The sequence below is a fragment of the Fomitiporia mediterranea genome, assembly GCF_000271605.1.
Source record: "Fomitiporia mediterranea MF3/22 unplaced genomic scaffold FOMMEscaffold_3, whole genome shotgun sequence".
Taxonomy (NCBI): domain Eukaryota; kingdom Fungi; phylum Basidiomycota; class Agaricomycetes; order Hymenochaetales; family Hymenochaetaceae; genus Fomitiporia; species Fomitiporia mediterranea.
This window is the reverse complement of record NW_006760388.1, coordinates 2,441,834-2,458,267: the sequence shown is the minus strand read 5'-3', so window position 1 is coordinate 2,458,267 and position 16,434 is coordinate 2,441,834. Positions and strand designations below refer to the sequence as shown.

The window sequence follows — 16,434 nt, the reverse complement described above, 5'->3', positions numbered from 1 at the left end:
TTTAAACATAGAGAGGACGGGGAGAAGCATATGCGTGTAGGGTTGAATCAAGGATTACTATAATACATTGAAGCTCCGATACTAGCGACATAATGGACAACTGCCCGGAAAGAGTCCAGCCGGTTCAAATCGTAACGGATGCACAAGACCTGACGGACAGTAGACACAGGATGCTACGTGGGCTTTTGGCAGGATGAATGGAAGCACAAAGCAAGGAAAGATGCGACATGCATGAATGAAAGGGTGAAGAGATTCACAGATTCAAGAAAGGGAAGTGGTGGAGGATAAATGGGATTAATGGATGACCAAGCGAGTCGGTATGAATTCGGGGTTCTGTATAGAGCATTCCATCAGTCACACTACACGGGACACGCGGTGCGCGAAATCATATGCGAACAGGACGCACGAAAGGTATATAAACAAGCCGTGAGAGGTCGTAACACGAGGCGGGTAATATGATGAGGAGAGCCAGGGAAACGAGAACCCGAATGCTCTTTCGCATTCAATTTCGTTATTTCGTCTTCTTTTGCTTTGCGTCATCCCGGGCAGTGTTCGAGGGCCGTCTGCCTGGGCTGTTGGCGCCCTTCTTCGCAAGCACGTCCTGAAGGTCGGGCGATGCTCGCTCGTACTTGAACGGCTCGAATACGTGCATCCGCGTCGCGGTGGCTGTTTGTGGCGACGCCCGTTGTGGCTGGGGAGAGTGCACGGGTGTCTGGGACGTCGGTAGCGACGACGGTGCTGTTGGTGCAGGCGGTCGTGCCTGCGCACCGGGTGGCTGGTACGTTCGGACTGGACGCGGATATGGGTTTGGTGCAGGCATTGGTGGCGGAGCCCGACTGATATTGCTACAATAATATTAATTAGCGCATCAGCTCGTGTGCATAGCGATGTTCGTCGAGTGAGACACATACGTGAAGGGATGTGTCTTGAATGGGTCAAAGGTGGAAGGGAGGCCGGCTGAGTACTGGGACGACATGGTAGCGGTCACTCTGTCGAGCTATGCTCTAGGTGCTTGTGTGTGGAGTAGGAAGGCTGGGTAGTGTGTGCAGGACTGGATTCGAGAGAAGGAGGAGGGGCTGGTGAGCAGATGAAGAGCGAAATTGAGTGTCTTTTGTATCCAAACAGAAAGTGTGGGCCGGATATTTGAGTTCTCGCGAAGTAATACCGGCTCGTGATTATTGATCGGACCTCTTGCCACGGAACGGAAGTTATACTCATCGCTCATTCCGCTTTCGTATTACTCACTTCACCATTTCACCCCGCGTATTACCTCAAAAGGCAGCCCATTGTCTGACTCATCCCTCATTCCATCTCACCTTTCATTTTTTGCTGTCTCACATACGTACATATTTGCGTCAAAACAGACGACTCTGCGCATGTTTCATCTCCCTCGCTTCATGCGCAATTTGATCGTCACCCCACAAAATGGCAACCCCGAAGAAAAATAAATTCCCGCATTGTGGCAACCAGAAACGCGCACAAAAAAACAAAACAAAAATGCCTCGGATCTTGGGGCCTTGCTACTATACTTTACTACTCAGCAATTCTTCAATCACAAACTCTTTTACCCCTTCACAGCCGCCTCCGCACCGGTCAGTTCCTTTCGCTTTGACCCTTTTGTTCGTTTGGTCGTCCCTACGGACACACAAGCCAGTCAGATGCTCTCCTCAGGCCCTGACCCTGTGAGCACAAATACCACTAACATAGGTCAACGCAGCTTGTTGAACGCACCCATTGAATTGCACTTTTAAATTTATTGCATTCCCTAGCTCGACCATGTCCTCGGTTCGTCGTTCTCAAACAAGTTTGGTTTCTCTTGGAGTCCTCTTCTCCCATTTCTTAGCCCAGAAAAATGGCCCCGCACCAATAGTATCAAAAGTATCCACTTCTCCGTCGCTCAATTAATGTGATATACCCGATGAGAAAGTCCTTAAAAAGGCTTCCGCGACGGAGTCACTTGACAGTTGGATACTACTGTATGGTGGCTTGACAAGGGCCACGGAAGAGAAACCTCAAGTCATGCGACATCCTAGGAGGACCTCGGTGACTCACTCTGCGCGAGCCCAGACACGAGAAGGGGCGAAGAAGCTAGCGATACTCCTGTCACTCTGACACACATACACCTGGATGAAAAGTCCTGAGTATAACTGGTCATTGAAAAGATTGTTTTGAAGGCTTTGGCAAATCCTATTCAGTAGGCAATCAACCGTGCTGGCCAATACGGGAATCAATTAAGATTCATTTACGCGTGCTCCTCGCATCAAGCCCTTGAGGTTCAGTAATCGGAACCAACAAATCTGCGAATGGTACATCTCTTCCAAGCAAGCTGACACCATCCAGAATTTAATCAGCTCGCGCAACCGAGATGGACGTAAGTCGTCTAATCCTCGATAGCATCTCGCATCTCGCAAGATACAGATGTTTGAGGGTTGGCTCATGTCCTATTCTCTCTCGTCTCCTTCCTCGTTTTCTCCGTCATCTCCGGCCGGCCCTATCATCTGCCCATTGGGATTGGGATTGCTATTCAGCGGACGTTTTACCCCACACGACGCATCTGCGCACATCGCGGCCGCCAAATCCGTCGGAAAATCGGTGTGTTCTAAAAATAGCACACTTTCTCAGCTTCTGCACTTCTGCATGCTTCGCACCCCTCGATGCGTCCAAATTCATCAATCCTGCTTAGCTTCGGGACTCTTGCATGAGAATCGCTCAACTACTCATAGCCAAAGCAGAGATAACAATGTACTCACTGCAGTAATATACAGGGCAATTCACCAAGACAAGCCCGAGTTTCCGCCGTAGAGCACGAAAACTGATCTTGATACTCGCGTACTTAGCGGAATAGACCCCGTAACAATCTTTAGAAGTAAGGACTTCACAACTTCGATAGCGCACGCAAGATCCGAGAGAAAGTTCCAAGCGAAAGGCAGATGAGAGATATCAATGAATGAGAACCGAGCATAGCCAGGACGGAGGATGGCTCTAGACAGATGACAGGATTTCTTTAGCCAATTAATGCCTCGAGGTTTTCCACGCGTTGGTCACCTGCACGGATTTACGTGCGTGGTCTTGAGAAAATCACCATGATCGACGGCTCTAGGTAGGCCCAACAGTCAACCACGTACATCACATTACCTCTATGACTGATATAATTACGTGGCGGCCACCTCAGCGCACGGAAACAAATCAGAATGGGAAAGCTATCACATCGTGTGATCTACCGCCAAGCAACATTTAATCTTCTCGACGCGAGGCGTATCAAGGTAGTGAGTCATTCCCAGCAGAGTGACACAGGAGAACTTGTGTCAAAAGGCGAACTACCTATGATCCATCCTTCTTATCCAGTCATGTGCATACGCAGAAAGGTAATCTCGGGGTTCTTGGGTACACTGTAAATTGCACAGGAGCGGTCTGTGCGGGAAGTCTGGTATAGGCGCTGAACTCTTCAGTCCTATCACCATGGACGGCACACAAAAACACTAACCCACAATGAAACAATTGAAAAGCCGAAACTATATTTGACAAAGCCAACCAAAAAAGACACAATGTGCATCCTTGCGTGAGTAAAAAAAAAAGAGTGTACAGCGCGATAACCGCACATCGTGGGCACTCACATGACGAGATGTAATCTCGGACATCCCATGAAGTGGTCTTATTAGTTGTAAAAGGGCTTTTGGGGTTCTTCATCTTGAACCTACGGTACAGTAATCGTACGATGAGTGGGCGTGTACAGCTCGAAGGCTCGTGTGATCCCATCAAGAATAACGTATGGGATAATGCCTCGTACATGAATGCCCTAGAAGCGGAAGAACCAGGACAAAGAGTTTGCTTCATAGCATTCTGAGCGAGTTCGTCATTTACTGTCAGGAGACAGAGGTCTCCAAGGACCGAGTATTTCGCCGTTATCGTCTGTCGCTGAGAAGGATGTCTGTGAGTCATCCTTAGCAATAGGGATCATTTCAGATGGATTATCCTCGGAACCCCTGGCATGTTCCCCCATAATCTGGCTCGAAAAAAGACTCATGGCCCAGTTGTCGTCACCATCGTCATCCTTGTCGGTGGTCTCGATCCAATCGACTGCGTCCTTCTCATCTAATACGTTGCTTAAAGCCTCTATGTTGAGCCGAGAGGTATAATTGCGTGTACGTGTGTCCCTTTGCACGCGACTTGCGCATGCTTCTACCATATCAGCCTCGCGATCGTCCTTCGCTCGGGCCCAATCACAAGTTTGAATGAGAGCCTCCTTTTCTTCCGTGCTGCGTAGGAAGCTTTCCAGTTCGCCCTCTTCAAAAAGCTCTTCATCTGTGATGTCATCGATAGGTTTTGAGGCCGCGAGAAGCTGTAGACGCGTCGGCGGTCGGTTGAATGAAGGCAATTCGGAGGTAAGCATGTGCAAAACTGCCTCTAATCTAGGCAAGTGATCGATATAAGGCTTCTCTGTCGGGCGTGCACGCAATGGTGAGAGAAGAAAGTGAGACACGTCATCGATGGGAGTAATCTTCCTGCGTTTTCGAGGACGGGATGGCCCTGGCCGCATTGCTTCATCGTTTTGCAGGAGGTCAACTTCGCTAACTGAGTTGATCTCGGATGAACTCACAGTTTCTCTAACGTCACTTGAAAAGCCTAAAGACTCGGTAGCTTCCAGCTTGGTTTTCCATTTGCTCTCTTGGGACTGCACAACATCCTTGAGGCACCTTGCGAGACCAACCTTTTTTGCAACCTTGGCTCTTGCTTTACCCTTTGTTGGCTCTTTTGCATAGTCCACCCAGGGGATCTCGGTAGCCCAGTCCTCAATTTTCTCATGAATGCTTCTGTAACGCCTCATGACAGCTTCCGCGTTAATGCCGAGCCTATTGCCTAGAATCCTCGCAAGAGCTCCGCATTGCGGTAGCGAATCCAAATTTTCACCTTCCAGTGCAAGCATATAGATCGCACATGCGGTTGCAGGGGATGGAAGGGTAGCCAGAAATCCTGCCCTTGAGACTAGCTCAGACAATGATGTTGCAAGGCGAAAGGCATATGGGAAATGGATATTCTTCAATGTCCTGACGAGAGGCCTTGGTAAATACGGGGACCCTTCGGTAAGGAGACTGACGAGATGTCGCTGCAAGCCAGGCAGATGCCAACTAGGGTCTACGGACACTAATTTGACACCAAGAAGGGAGGTTATCGCTGTGAGGACACGAGCAACAGCAACATGGCTGTCATTCAATAGGTACTGACGTACAATATGATCAGTTATTAATTAGTCCGAAACGTAGTTTGTCCACTTACTGCGATGTCTCTGACGGTTTCGCCCTTCTCGCTCTCGCGAAGAGCAATGGCAAGGGAAGCACCAGCCACAAGACGTGCTTTTGTACCATAACGGAAGTGACCTCGTTGCATAGCCAGTTCGAACAGGCATACTGCACGGGCAGCGAGGGAGGGGTGTCCAATCCTTTGCGCCAGGGTTGTAGTGAACCCACGCATGGCAATCTGTCAAGTATATTAGAATATCGGTTGCAAAGGCACGCGTCCTCCACGTACCTTGTTCCTCTCAGCAGCAGCCTGCTTCTCCTGGCCGGCTAAGTCCCAACCGTGCGCATTTCGAAAATTCTTGAGAGTCGCGCGTTGATAGAAAGGGAAAGCGTTACGCTCCTTGGCATTGTCCTCCTGTTCTATGTGAGCATCAAGGACGACCTGGGATGGATCCTGGAGAGTCCCACAGGTGGGACAGACAGCTGACCCTGCGTCGCTGTCCCAGACGAAATCATCTCCGCACTCGCCGCATCTCTCAGGCCGCATGTAGGACGAGGAAGACGGCAAGCGAAAGCCGAATCAAACCCTGTAAATTTCGAAGATATCGGCCGTGGAGAAAGGAGCTGCCCCGTTGCCTACGCGTGTTGCATTTCTGGTCTGGCTTGCGTCCTGCAGTGTGAGAATGAGCTTCCTATTATGGCTCTTATTCATCTTCAAACGCTTAAAGCTAAATAGGACGCATATGCCCCATCCCGTTTCTCTCTTCTGCCCGCTGCGTATCTCATCTTCACATACACCAACTCTCCATCATGCCTCACCAAAAGGCCCAGTTCGAGTCCGTTGCGTCCGACTCCCTGCGGCGCAGGCTCTCCAGCGTGTCGCTGGGGACGCGCCCGGTCGTCACTGGCTTCACAAGTTTGACGGTCAGCATTTCTAGCTGTGAGGCAATAAACTTTAGCTGCTAATGCAGGATTAATGCGGTATAGCCAATGTGGGCTGGTATCGCTGGTAGTCCCTCTCCTAACGAGAATGGATTTGAGATCTCAATTTCAATCCACGGTCTGCGTCTTTCCTCTTGAAAAGTATTTCCATGGTTATTGACCGTTCATTTTCACAGATAGCGTGTACAATACTGACTTTGCCTATTCTCTGATCCCTGGACCGGCCGGAAAGAAGATTGTGGACCCAGAGCAGATTGAAAGCCATGTCCTCGATGCGCTGCGTAAGTTTTCTACCGAGCACTTGTGCAAGTTCCTAGGCGCTGGCGTCACCCTCAGTCTTCTCAAGGAGGTGAGCTGTAGCGCTTGCATATCTTTCATAGAAAGAGCCTTATCAATTAATCACCTAGGCACCCAATTTATGTACGCGTCTCTGGCTCGAGATGGACATCGTTCCAATTGTACGTTGCCCGAATCTCACGCGAAAAGTCTGATTTGTTAATTCCTCGGACCGCAGGTGTTCAATATCAAGCCTTACCATACGGAGAGCCTTACGAGGCCGCACGTCAAGCATCGTATCTCCGCCACAAATAGCATGATCAACTCTCAGCTGCAATCGGGAGCCGAAACGCCGACTATGCTCTACGCGCCACCCGGTGCACCCGGATTTCCGGGAGGCCTGCAGGCCGGAGTGACGAGCAAGCTTCCAATTGTGCGGACGCTAGATGAGCAGGCAGACTCAGCCGCACGCAAATGCCTGATGTACTACGGACCGAACAACAATCCGCGATTGACAATTGGGCCGAGGAACCAAGTTACTGTACGAGATTTTCATTTTCTTGTTGAATTAACTTCCCTAAAACATCCGTAGGTCGATGCTGGTGGAAAAATTCACCTCATAGATGACCTCGAAGAGTATGAAAAAAGTGTCGGCAGGGGAACTTGGAACGCCGTAAACAAATTTGCAGATGAACTACGTGAAAAGAAGATCAAGATCGGCTTCTTTTCTTCTACCCCACAGGGTGGTGGAGTTGCTCTTGTAAGTTGGAGAGACCACACGGCGATGAGCGCTAATGGAAGCTGATTAAATTCACAGATGAGGCACGCGCTAATCCGTTTCCTCAACCTCCTTGACGTAGATGCAGCGTGGTGAGTCTGTCTTATCAGTAATTATGCAAGTTGTTCTAAATAATCGGAAGGTATGTACCAAACCCGTCGCCGAGCGTCTTCCGGACAACGAAGAACAACCACAATATCCTGCAAGGCGTTGCAGCGCCCGACTTGCGTTTGACTCAAGAAGCAAAAGATAACTTCGACCAATGGATTTACAAGAATGGTTTAAGATGGACTACTGAGGGTGGCCCTCTTGCAGAGGGCGGAGTTGATGTCGCATTCATAGGTGCAATCCTTTTCTTCGGATGCATCCTGGCCCAATGATTGATCACTTGTACAGACGACCCTCAGATGCCAGGTCTCATCCCAATGATCAAGAAGAGCAGGCCCGGATTACCCATTGTTTATCGTTCGCACATTGAAATTCGTAGTGACTTGACCAGCATCAAGGGCTCTCCCCAGGAGGAAGTCTGGGAGTACCTATGGAAGAACATCCAATTAGCCGATCTGTTCATCTCTCACCCGGTTAGCAAGTTCGTACCGAAAGACGTGCCAATGGAGAAAGTTGCTCTTCTCGGTGCTGCAACTGACTTGTAAGTACGGGATCGTTGTATTTCATGCGTGTTTTGACAACCGCCTCTTTCAAGCCTTGATGGTCTCAACAAGGAACTGTCACCTTGGGATTCACAATTCTACATGGGTGAATTCCGTAGCTTGTGTGCCAAGGAGAGGATGAATGAGTTGAAGTGGCCTGCACGAGATTATGTTGTCCAAGTTGCTCGCTTCGACCCGTCTAAGGGTATCCCGAATGTCATCGATTCCTACTACAAGTTCCGTCAGTTGCTTAAGGGCACAGTCGACGACGACGACGAAGCGCCACAATTGCTCATTTGTGGACACGGTGCTGTTGATGACCCCGATGCAAGCATCATCTACGACATGGTGATCCAGCAGATTAACAGCGAGCCTTACGTCCAATACGCAAATGACATTGTCGCTATGAGACTGCCTCCTAGTGATCAACGTGAGTGTCACATCAAGAGTAATTGTCCTCAGAGATTAATGGTTCCTTTGTAGTCCTCAATGCTCTCATGCAGAACTCGAAGATTGCTCTTCAACTCTCAACGCGTGAGGGCTTCGAAGTCAAGGTATCCGAGGCATTGCACACAGGCAAACCAGTCGTCGCATGCCGCACAGGAGGTATCCCTCTGCAGATCCAACACGGCAAGTCTGGCTTCCTTTGCAAGCCTGGTGACAACGACGCCGTCGCGAAGCACCTTTTCGATCTGTATACCGATAAGAAGCTCTACAAAGAGATGAGCGAGTACGCACGGACGCACGTATCTGACGAGGTTGGTACTGTTGGCAATGCAGCCGCTTGGTTGTACCTTGCCGCGGTCCTGACCCGTGGAACGAAGCTGAAGCCGAACGGCGCTTGGATCAACGACTTGTTGCGCGCTGAAGCAGGCGAACCGTACCAGCCTGGAGAGCCGAAGTTGCCGCGTGAAGGCCTCGACGTTCACGCCTAGACGTCAACCATAGACGAAGAGAAATATAACACTAAATCGCAAGTTTTGTTTTCTGTTCTGTAAGACCTGAATTTGTCTGTATACCTGTACGCTGATCCCCGTAGCTCCCTTATCACCCTCCTGCTCGTAGTCTGAAGAATCTATACATCCCTTGTTGTAGACGATATAGTGAGAATCTGTACCTGTCGTGTAGACCATTGAATTTTTATCGCGCTTTCGGTTAATTATGATTGGCTTGGGTATAAAGTAATGAAAAAATAAGAGTTAAATGTAAGCCCCTAACTGCCGCATAAGGATCATCACACCTCACATGACATAATAATCAAGGTACTCGCGAGACACTCACACAGTGTCCACGCGTCACGGTCATGGATTATGACATTCACCCAGAACGCGTCTGCTCAGCCCCTTCAGCCGAGTCTCCCTAGACCTATACATCCATCATCTACATAAAAGTAACACAGGTCACTAAATGGAAGTCGATGTTCTTTCACCTCAACTACGTATGCGCTCGATATCGAATAAACGGTCCCGCTCACCTGGGTCACCGGGTTTAGTGGAGAGGGCGTCGGTGAGTGTTGTATCATATATGCGCTGGCGTTCTTCGCTGATGGAACATTTGATCGATGTTCCATGAAGAAACGAGCGATGGTAATTCAATGCGAGAGTGTTTCTCAGGCTTCGTGCAGGGTTGGAGTGCAGCAGGAACTTACAGTGGCGGGAAAACCGCGTTCAGTGCATGAAGATGAATGGGTACACCAGACGCGAGGGATGACGATACATAGTCCTTCTCTGGGTGAAGGAGTGCTCTCACTTGCCTCCTCGGCTGATGAGGCGCTCACGGAAAACTCCAGAACGGATGTACAGATGGTGAGTTATGTTTATTTTCTTCGGACAAAGTTCTGTGTTTCTCATGAATGTTTTTTCCATTCTTCCTTTTATCGCTTGGTAGAGTGGTGCCGACGATGCTTCCCGCACGGAAACTGAAACTCGGCGACAAGAGGCCTATCAACAACAAAAACTACCTACACCTGACTCGGATCATCCGCTGGGAGCCAATACAGATGCGGAGGATTTTAGTATGCGATCTCCTATGGCTTCGCAGTCTCTCGATGCTGTGGTTCCTCCTTCTCATTCCCCATTATTATGTCTTCCCGGTCAAGACGGAGAACATGGATCTATTGCTATTTTCTCCGATAGTACGGCGTTAGAAAATCCACCTCCACATAGTGCACCGCCAACCATCACTTTACATCCTGCAACACCCTCGACGCCCACCGATGGTCCGAGGAATCCGTACTCGCTCACGTTTTCTCGGTCTTCGTCACCTCCACTTACAAGCGCGTTTGACGAGTCGCCGTCTTCGCCCATGTCGATTACTGGGGACAGCTTTTCGTTGTCATCGTCGTCGACTTTGACGTCTCAATGGAAGAGCAATATTCAGAGGAAATATCCCGTCCTTTCGATGGGCCCGCGCGCGGATTGTGAAAAGTGTCGAATGAAGGAACCTGGACACTATATGCATATTTGACTAACTTGCGTTGGACATAAATAAGGAAGACCTCAAATTCTTCCGCGCTCTGGCTTGGTATTTTCTTGCATTTCTTTCCTTTCTTTCGTCTTCGTTTCACAAATTGTTGCTGCATACATGGTTACAGTATTGTTGTTTTCTTTTCACTCACTTATTGCGATTCATTTCCTCCTTGTGCACTTTTTACTTCCATCACTTCGTCAACTATTTCACCACACAACTTACAGAGATTTACTCAAAGAAAGCATTCCCGCCATCTCACTTCACGCCATTATACTCACTTTGTACCTCATTGCCTCATTAATGTCAATACTTACAAATACTTCACGCTGTAATTTAGTTCATGTACTGTACTATATAGGTAGATGATAGATCTGCAATTCAAATAGTATTCAAACCATTGACTATACTTTTTCAAACGTCGTCGACCTGTCTTTTGTTCTGGTTGATTACTGTTTACTGTCCTTGAGCTTGGGGTTAAGCTTCTTCGTCTTCGTCTGCCTCTGTACTGTGAGCCTTATCCTTTTTCTTCTTCGCCTTTTTTCTTCGTCGACGTTCTCTCTCGACTTGTTTTGCTCGTTTTAGGTTTTCTTTTGATAGACCTGGGTTCGCGATTTGGTCTAGCTAGAAGAAAGGGATATAATCAGTCGTTTCTTGGTCATTGAGGAAAGCAACATAACGCCCAAAAAGGGGGAAAGAAGAAATTGAAGACAAGGAAATCAAGGACAGAGGTCTTCAAGTACACGTACCTTTTCGATTAAGTTCCTTCTTGCGATCATTCGATTCGTTTGTAAGGACCGTGTTTCTTGGCATGTTACGCGTATCCCGGTTGGTTTGTGGAGGAGTTGGACGTTGTTGGATGTTTTGTTGATTGATTGACCTCCTGGGCCACTACCTACACGAAACGAAGCTGTGTATTAGCCTTTTTTTGCCTCACTTTTCTTTCCTATTTCTCCTGTTTCCCGTTTTGAGGGGAGGGGAAGGAGAGGGAAAGGAGAAGGAGATATATTGACCTCTTACGAAAGACTCCTCTAAGTCAGCTTCGTTCAGCTCTGGTTTGGTACGTGTTTGCGAAAGGCGTTTGAGTGTGGTATAGTTCATCTTTCTTTGTGAATTTGAGTTTGTGTCGTTCGACCCGGAAGTAAGAGTAGGAGTGGGACTTTCAAATGGTGATGAACTATATTGATTGAGGAAACCAACATGCAAGATGGATAGATGAATTGAAAACTATATTAATATATGTGATACGGAGTAGAATAGTAGGACGCACGGCTCGGATCGAGCCCTACTCACGCAGACGTAGAGGATTGTTGTTGACAGCACGTTTGCCCTCTTCCTAGTCCCCCAGGAGAAGTCGACGCTGACCCCATCTTAGTCGTCTCGTTCGAACCAAGTTCTGTATCTTTCGTGATTCGTAATCCTAGAGAACAAAGACCAATAAGAAAGAGCATGAACTTCGCTGAACAAGTCAGAAGATAGAGAGGAAAGGGAAAACACGTACGCCATACTCCGCCTTCCTCAACCTTCACCTTATCCCCAACCCCTGTACTGATAGTGGAGGATTGCTCGATTGGTTGGACCTTAACACCCTGGACGACGTTCTTCCTCAAAACATCTGCGACTTCCCGACCGAGTTGTATTCGCGCACTGTACACGCTTTCCTCGCTCACAGACCGACCCTCCCGGAAGTCATTTCGTACCTTTTCTCGGAACGCTGTGTATGGTTCGTGATGCACACACGAACGGACAAAATGGGTTTTTTTTAAGTCTTTGATGCTTGAAGAAGGGACAAAACATGATTCGTTACCGTTTAGAACACGGTCATCTCCTAGAGAAGAGAGGGCGAAATTAGAGAAAGGCTGCGTGACGTCAAAGACTCAAAGTTACAAGACAAGAACGAACCTCGGAACGTATTTGCCGCAGTACGGAAAAGAAATCGATACGTTGCGCGAGCAGATGCACGGAGTTCTGGTGTAATTGACATCAAGCCCTCGAATGACCCCAAGAAGCAACTTGTTTCCAGACAGACCAGACAAAGGAACGAGAATCGCAAAACCGAAAATCTTGGGGGGATAAAATAAGGCAAAATGTCGCACGTGATGCACTTGTAGGAGGAACGACTGTGATTCAGGATTTCTGTTTATGTTTATGTGCCACCCTACTCCAAATTATCTGTCTGGAATAATTTCGCAAGCTCGGAGTATGCTAAGAATAACGACATACACAAAAGATCGGTCTAGTTTAAATTATTATGCCTGTCTTAAATACGTCATGGTCAGGAGGGTTATTTGACTGCGAAGATTTTCCAGATGTGTAGTGTTTCTCGACAAATGCTCGGAAGAACATGCGTATGCCACACAGACTGACCGTATAAATTATTCCCCCTCGTTTTACAGAGCTGGAGAGAAAATCTGCCTTTGTGATGATGAGACTCATTACCATTGCGTCTGTTCTATCAGCTGCGTCGTTTGCTTGGGCGTTTCCGACGTCGACGTCGTCTGCTGCAGCGGCTGCGGGCTCGCAGATTCGGACTGACCAGGACCCGGTGTATCATTTTTACATTCAAAGCACACCAGTTGGTATGTCGATATTAACTTTGGGAGTCAATTAATAAATTAATATTTTGATTCGTTTGCAGATGGCGCTCCTGTGCTAGGCCCCGAGTCGAGTTCTGGATGGTTTAACATTGGAAGCACGGTCCAAGACACCAACTCGTCGTTATTCCTGAACGTCGACATGTCCGCTACGACATCGTACAAGCCACTGACGCTGGATGATACTGCAACGACAACGACGTGGTCGATGAGCGGGGACACGATCATAGCCAGCGGTCAACAGAACTTTGTTGTCTGCCCGAGTGATAATTCCTCGCTTTTAAACTTTTTCCTGCAGACTGGTAAGTGGTGTTTTGAATATTTGATGAATGACCTAGAGGGAAATACTAAATGCCGATGCTAATGTGTTTTAATCTGTATGATTACTATGATGCTGTGATGTGTGCACTACACGTGGGGAATGGGAAATGGATGATGATATGATGTTACGTTAGGGAACGACATGCCGTCTTCGACGTGCACGGACTGGATTACGATTCATCTTCCGTGCTTGTGCTGAATATGCGAAGTGTATTTTGAGTAGTCAATGTAATATGTCTGAAAATGAGAGTTGCCTGATTGAGCGATGGACGTGTGCAGTAGTCGCGTCGCAGGAGAGAGAGTGAGAGACGATGGAAGACGAGAGACGGAACCATGCCATTCGACCCAGTCAGAGATGCTGTCCTCAACTCCCCCGTCTCTCACTCCTACCCTCTCCCCTCTCCACACCTCATCTCAGCATCCCCACAACACTCAGCCTCCCCACAAACAGCCCACTTTGTCCCTAGTGCACTGTCACCCTCCAGCAGCAGTACTACCACCACCACCGCAGTCGCTCACAGTCCGTCCTCCGCCAGACGTGCCACAGACCTCTCTGTTCTCCTTAATTCCGATGACAATGTCCCCTCTCCGACTTTCCAACGGCGAGCCAGTTCGAGTAGTAGCGCCGTGGCGAGCCCGAGCATGCCCACGACGGGCACACCACGTCCTCGCTCAGCCCACCTATCCCACATCCTTCAGCCCAACAGCGACGACGGCTCACCACTCTTCCCGCCGAGCACAGTGGCCACCGGCAGCAACAGCAACAGCAGTCCCTCCGCCTCACCACTTTCGAAAAACAAGGAAATTCTCCCTCCGTCCTTGTCTCGAGCGCGTGCACCGTCGAATACGTATCACCAGCACCAGCCACAATCACCAGCAGACGCACTACTCCGTCGCATGTCTTCCTCGTCGGCTTCGGGCTCCCATTCTGCTTCAGCTTCGCGGTCACCGGAGATGCCGCGAACTCCCTTGAGAGATGCGTTACCCCTCACTGCCGCCTCGGACATATCGAGCTTCTCGTCCCCGCCAACGCGTCGGACCCCTCTCCGTCCGAGCATACCATACGCTCCTCGAAATCGTCGAACACCAGCAGGCTCCATCCTCATCCCACTATCAGACGAAGAACGAGAGTTCTACAAGAGACTCAGTAAGAATCCATTAAAGGAGAACGCTCTAGGTAAACGCAAGTTTGGGGAACTTTCGAATGAGACGCTTAGACCAAGAGCCTTTGATGAGACACCGTCGAAAAGGCTTAACCGGGATGTAGGGCTTGTCGTTTCGCATTGTACGTATCTCATACTATCGAACTTCGAATAGTCTAGTCTAATGGTTATCTTTTATCTTTTTACTAGATAATCTTAGGCCAGACGTAGGCGTGACCCAAAGACAGCAATCTCCCATTATCGGGCTTAAGAACTTCAACAACTGGGTCAAATCAGTCCTTATAGCCCGTTTCGCACATCCTGTACTACACGGGGACGATTCGAGTGATCCTAAGCTTGGAAAAGACGGGAAAGTGCAGTTTAATGGAGGAGGTGGTTCGGGTAAGGTGTTGGACATGGGATGCGGGAAAGGAGGTGATCTGAATAAATGGCAGAAGGCGAAAGTAAGGTTTTATGTTGGTGTCGGTACGTGTCCTCTTCATCCTTCATATCTGGTGTCATTTATCAAAAATGCTAAATGGTTTCGCTCCAGATATTGCCGAAATATCCGTCGACCAAGCTCGTTCACGATACATGTCCTCAGCCGCTGCCAATCCCTTAAAAAGCACTTCCCGGTTCAACGCCTTCTTCGCTGCCATAGACTGTTTCAGCCACTCGTTAAGCGAGGTCCCGAATATGCCTATCCCGCCTGACGCACCGCCATTTGACGTCGTGTCGATGCAATTCTGTATGCATTATGCGTTTGAGAGCGTACAGAAGGCGAGAGTGATGTTGGAGAATGTGACGAGGTGGTTGAGAAGGGGAGGGAGGTTTGTGGGGACTATTCCGAATGATAAGTTCTTGCTGTGAGTCATTTTTCGACATACAAATATCTCTCTCGCATTTCGTTTGACTAAGAGGTTTCTGCTTTTATTTTATTTTGTCTTGGAAAAATGAAGTGAACGACTCGACGCACTCCCACCAGACCAAGACCGTTCAGACCTCTCGTTCGGGAACTCAGTGTATAAGATAAAGTTCGACGACCGAGAACGAAAACCGGTTTTTGGACATCGGTATTCGTTCTTCTTGCGTGATGCGGTGGAGGACGTACCGGAGTATGTCGTGCATTGGGATAACTTTGTTCAGTACGTTCTTCTCTCCCTCTCTCCATACCCTTGTTTCACCGTACGGTATTATTATTCCTGACTTCCCCCTTTCTAAAAAAAACAACAGAATGGCATCAGAGTACCACCTTCAACTGATATACAAATCCGAGTTTCACGATGTGTACGCAGAGCATTTCGAGCATCCTGAGTATGGGCAGCTGTTACAGCGTATGAAGGTTGTCGATTCAAGGGGGGAGAGTCAGATGGATGAGGATCAGTGGGAGGCTGCTAGTATGTCCATTTCTTACTTTTGGTTTAGAATCATAAATTGACGAATCATTGTCTTGAAGATGTATATATAGCGTTTGCGTTCGAGAAGCTATGAGAATTTTGGCACCACTGGCTCAGACACCAATTACTTTCACTACCGTTTTATTCTTGTGCCATTTTTCTCTTCCTCGTCGCCATTCTTCTTGTTTCTAAAGTTTACTTTTCCTCTTCCTACTATCTGTGAATTCACCCACCCACCCGGCCGCTTGTCATGCTGGTTATCATGCTTGCTTGTAACTTTCTTGGTCTTCCCGCTCTTTCTTGTTGGCTCTGTATCATTATAATGATTAGCCACGCTTTTTCAATTTTCAACTAAGTACTTGCTACATTACGATACTCACGCATATGTAGGATCGTTTAATAACGACTTCTTTCTTTCCTCTGTTTACTTCATTTCTCTGTTCTTTCTGATTCTGATTTTCTCTTTGTGAACTTGTTCCTCCTCTCTTGTTGATTTTTCCAGCCCAATAAACAAGTCAAGCCATAATACTTACCCTAAAGAGTTCAAGAGTAATTGCGAGGGCAAATATGAAAGTCGTGTTTCCAACCAACCAATTGATAGAGTACATACAAGACAAGACGAAGGAAAACA

At 48.3% G+C, this 16,434-nt stretch overlaps 8 protein-coding genes across 8 annotated transcripts; 5 read left to right on the top strand and 3 right to left on the bottom strand.

Annotated features, from left to right (window-relative positions):
* Positions 1-511: 511 nt before the first annotated feature.
* FOMMEDRAFT_132373 (uncharacterized protein) lies at positions 512-976 on the bottom strand (the record flags this gene model as incomplete). Its single annotated transcript, XM_007264034.1, has 2 exons — positions 512-845; positions 912-976. 2 exons carry the CDS (start codon positions 974-976, stop codon positions 512-514), a joined length of 399 nt encoding a protein of 132 aa, XP_007264096.1.
* Positions 977-2,088: 1,112 nt separating this feature from the next.
* Positions 2,089-3,395, top strand: FOMMEDRAFT_166253 (uncharacterized protein; the record flags this gene model as incomplete). Its single annotated transcript, XM_007264033.1, has 3 exons — positions 2,089-2,592; positions 3,009-3,100; positions 3,173-3,395. Exons 1-3 carry the CDS (start codon positions 2,419-2,421, stop codon positions 3,393-3,395), a joined length of 489 nt encoding a protein of 162 aa, XP_007264095.1. The 5' UTR covers positions 2,089-2,418.
* Positions 3,396-3,853: 458 nt separating this feature from the next.
* FOMMEDRAFT_153296 (uncharacterized protein) lies at positions 3,854-5,784 on the bottom strand (the record flags this gene model as incomplete). The annotated part of the gene is made up of 3 exons (XM_007264032.1): positions 3,854-5,218; positions 5,275-5,475; positions 5,527-5,784. 3 exons carry the CDS (start codon positions 5,782-5,784, stop codon positions 3,854-3,856), a joined length of 1,824 nt encoding a protein of 607 aa, XP_007264094.1.
* Positions 5,785-6,012: 228 nt separating this feature from the next.
* Positions 6,013-9,032, top strand: FOMMEDRAFT_104325 (trehalose phosphorylase). Its single transcript, XM_007264031.1, has 11 exons — positions 6,013-6,161; positions 6,225-6,297; positions 6,356-6,528; positions 6,587-6,637; positions 6,694-6,996; positions 7,048-7,215; positions 7,273-7,325; positions 7,376-7,575; positions 7,630-7,882; positions 7,937-8,313; positions 8,367-9,032. The coding sequence occupies exons 1-11, from the start codon at positions 6,048-6,050 to the stop codon at positions 8,816-8,818; spliced, it is 2,217 nt and encodes a 738-aa protein (XP_007264093.1). The 5' UTR covers positions 6,013-6,047; the 3' UTR covers positions 8,819-9,032.
* Positions 9,033-9,290: 258 nt separating this feature from the next.
* Positions 9,291-10,619, top strand: FOMMEDRAFT_145292 (uncharacterized protein; the record flags this gene model as incomplete). Its single annotated transcript, XM_007264030.1, has 3 exons — positions 9,291-9,389; positions 9,458-9,688; positions 9,771-10,619. 3 exons carry the CDS (start codon positions 9,291-9,293, stop codon positions 10,347-10,349), a joined length of 909 nt encoding a protein of 302 aa, XP_007264092.1. The 3' UTR covers positions 10,350-10,619.
* A 207-nt stretch (positions 10,620-10,826) lies between these two features.
* Positions 10,827-12,372, bottom strand: FOMMEDRAFT_145291 (uncharacterized protein; the record flags this gene model as incomplete). The annotated part of the gene is made up of 7 exons (XM_007264029.1): positions 12,252-12,372; positions 12,157-12,177; positions 11,851-12,063; positions 11,643-11,769; positions 11,363-11,526; positions 11,099-11,244; positions 10,827-10,973 (listed from the first exon to the last, which is right to left on the bottom strand). The coding sequence occupies exons 1-7, from the start codon at positions 12,331-12,333 to the stop codon at positions 10,827-10,829; spliced, it is 900 nt and encodes a 299-aa protein (XP_007264091.1). The 5' UTR covers positions 12,334-12,372.
* A 402-nt stretch (positions 12,373-12,774) lies between these two features.
* Positions 12,775-13,463, top strand: FOMMEDRAFT_77495 (uncharacterized protein; the record flags this gene model as incomplete). Its single annotated transcript, XM_007264028.1, has 3 exons — positions 12,775-12,928; positions 12,988-13,245; positions 13,399-13,463. The coding sequence occupies 3 exons, from the start codon at positions 12,775-12,777 to the stop codon at positions 13,461-13,463; spliced, it is 477 nt and encodes a 158-aa protein (XP_007264090.1).
* Positions 13,464-13,951: 488 nt separating this feature from the next.
* On the top strand, positions 13,952-16,302 carry FOMMEDRAFT_119362 (mRNA-methyltransferase). Its single transcript, XM_007264027.1, has 6 exons — positions 13,952-14,549; positions 14,617-14,892; positions 14,960-15,272; positions 15,366-15,551; positions 15,640-15,803; positions 15,863-16,302. Exons 1-6 carry the CDS (start codon positions 14,162-14,164, stop codon positions 15,895-15,897), a joined length of 1,362 nt encoding a protein of 453 aa, XP_007264089.1. The 5' UTR covers positions 13,952-14,161; the 3' UTR covers positions 15,898-16,302.
* Positions 16,303-16,434: the final 132 nt, after the last annotated feature.

Coding starts and splice junctions, on each gene's coding strand:
- FOMMEDRAFT_104325 (XM_007264031.1), top strand. CDS start 6,048: ATGCCTCACCAAAAGGCCCAGTTCGAGTCCGTTGCGTCCGACTCCCTG. Junction 6,298..6,355: donor GATCTCAATTTCAATCCACG/GTCTGCGTCTTT, acceptor TCATTTTCACAG/ATAGCGTGTACAATACTGAC. Junction 6,529..6,586: donor CCCTCAGTCTTCTCAAGGAG/GTGAGCTGTAGC, acceptor TTAATCACCTAG/GCACCCAATTTATGTACGCG.
- FOMMEDRAFT_119362 (XM_007264027.1), top strand. CDS start 14,162: ATGTCTTCCTCGTCGGCTTCGGGCTCCCATTCTGCTTCAGCTTCGCGG. Junction 14,893..14,959: donor AAGGTTTTATGTTGGTGTCG/GTACGTGTCCTC, acceptor GTTTCGCTCCAG/ATATTGCCGAAATATCCGTC. Junction 15,804..15,862: donor GGATCAGTGGGAGGCTGCTA/GTATGTCCATTT, acceptor ATTGTCTTGAAG/ATGTATATATAGCGTTTGCG.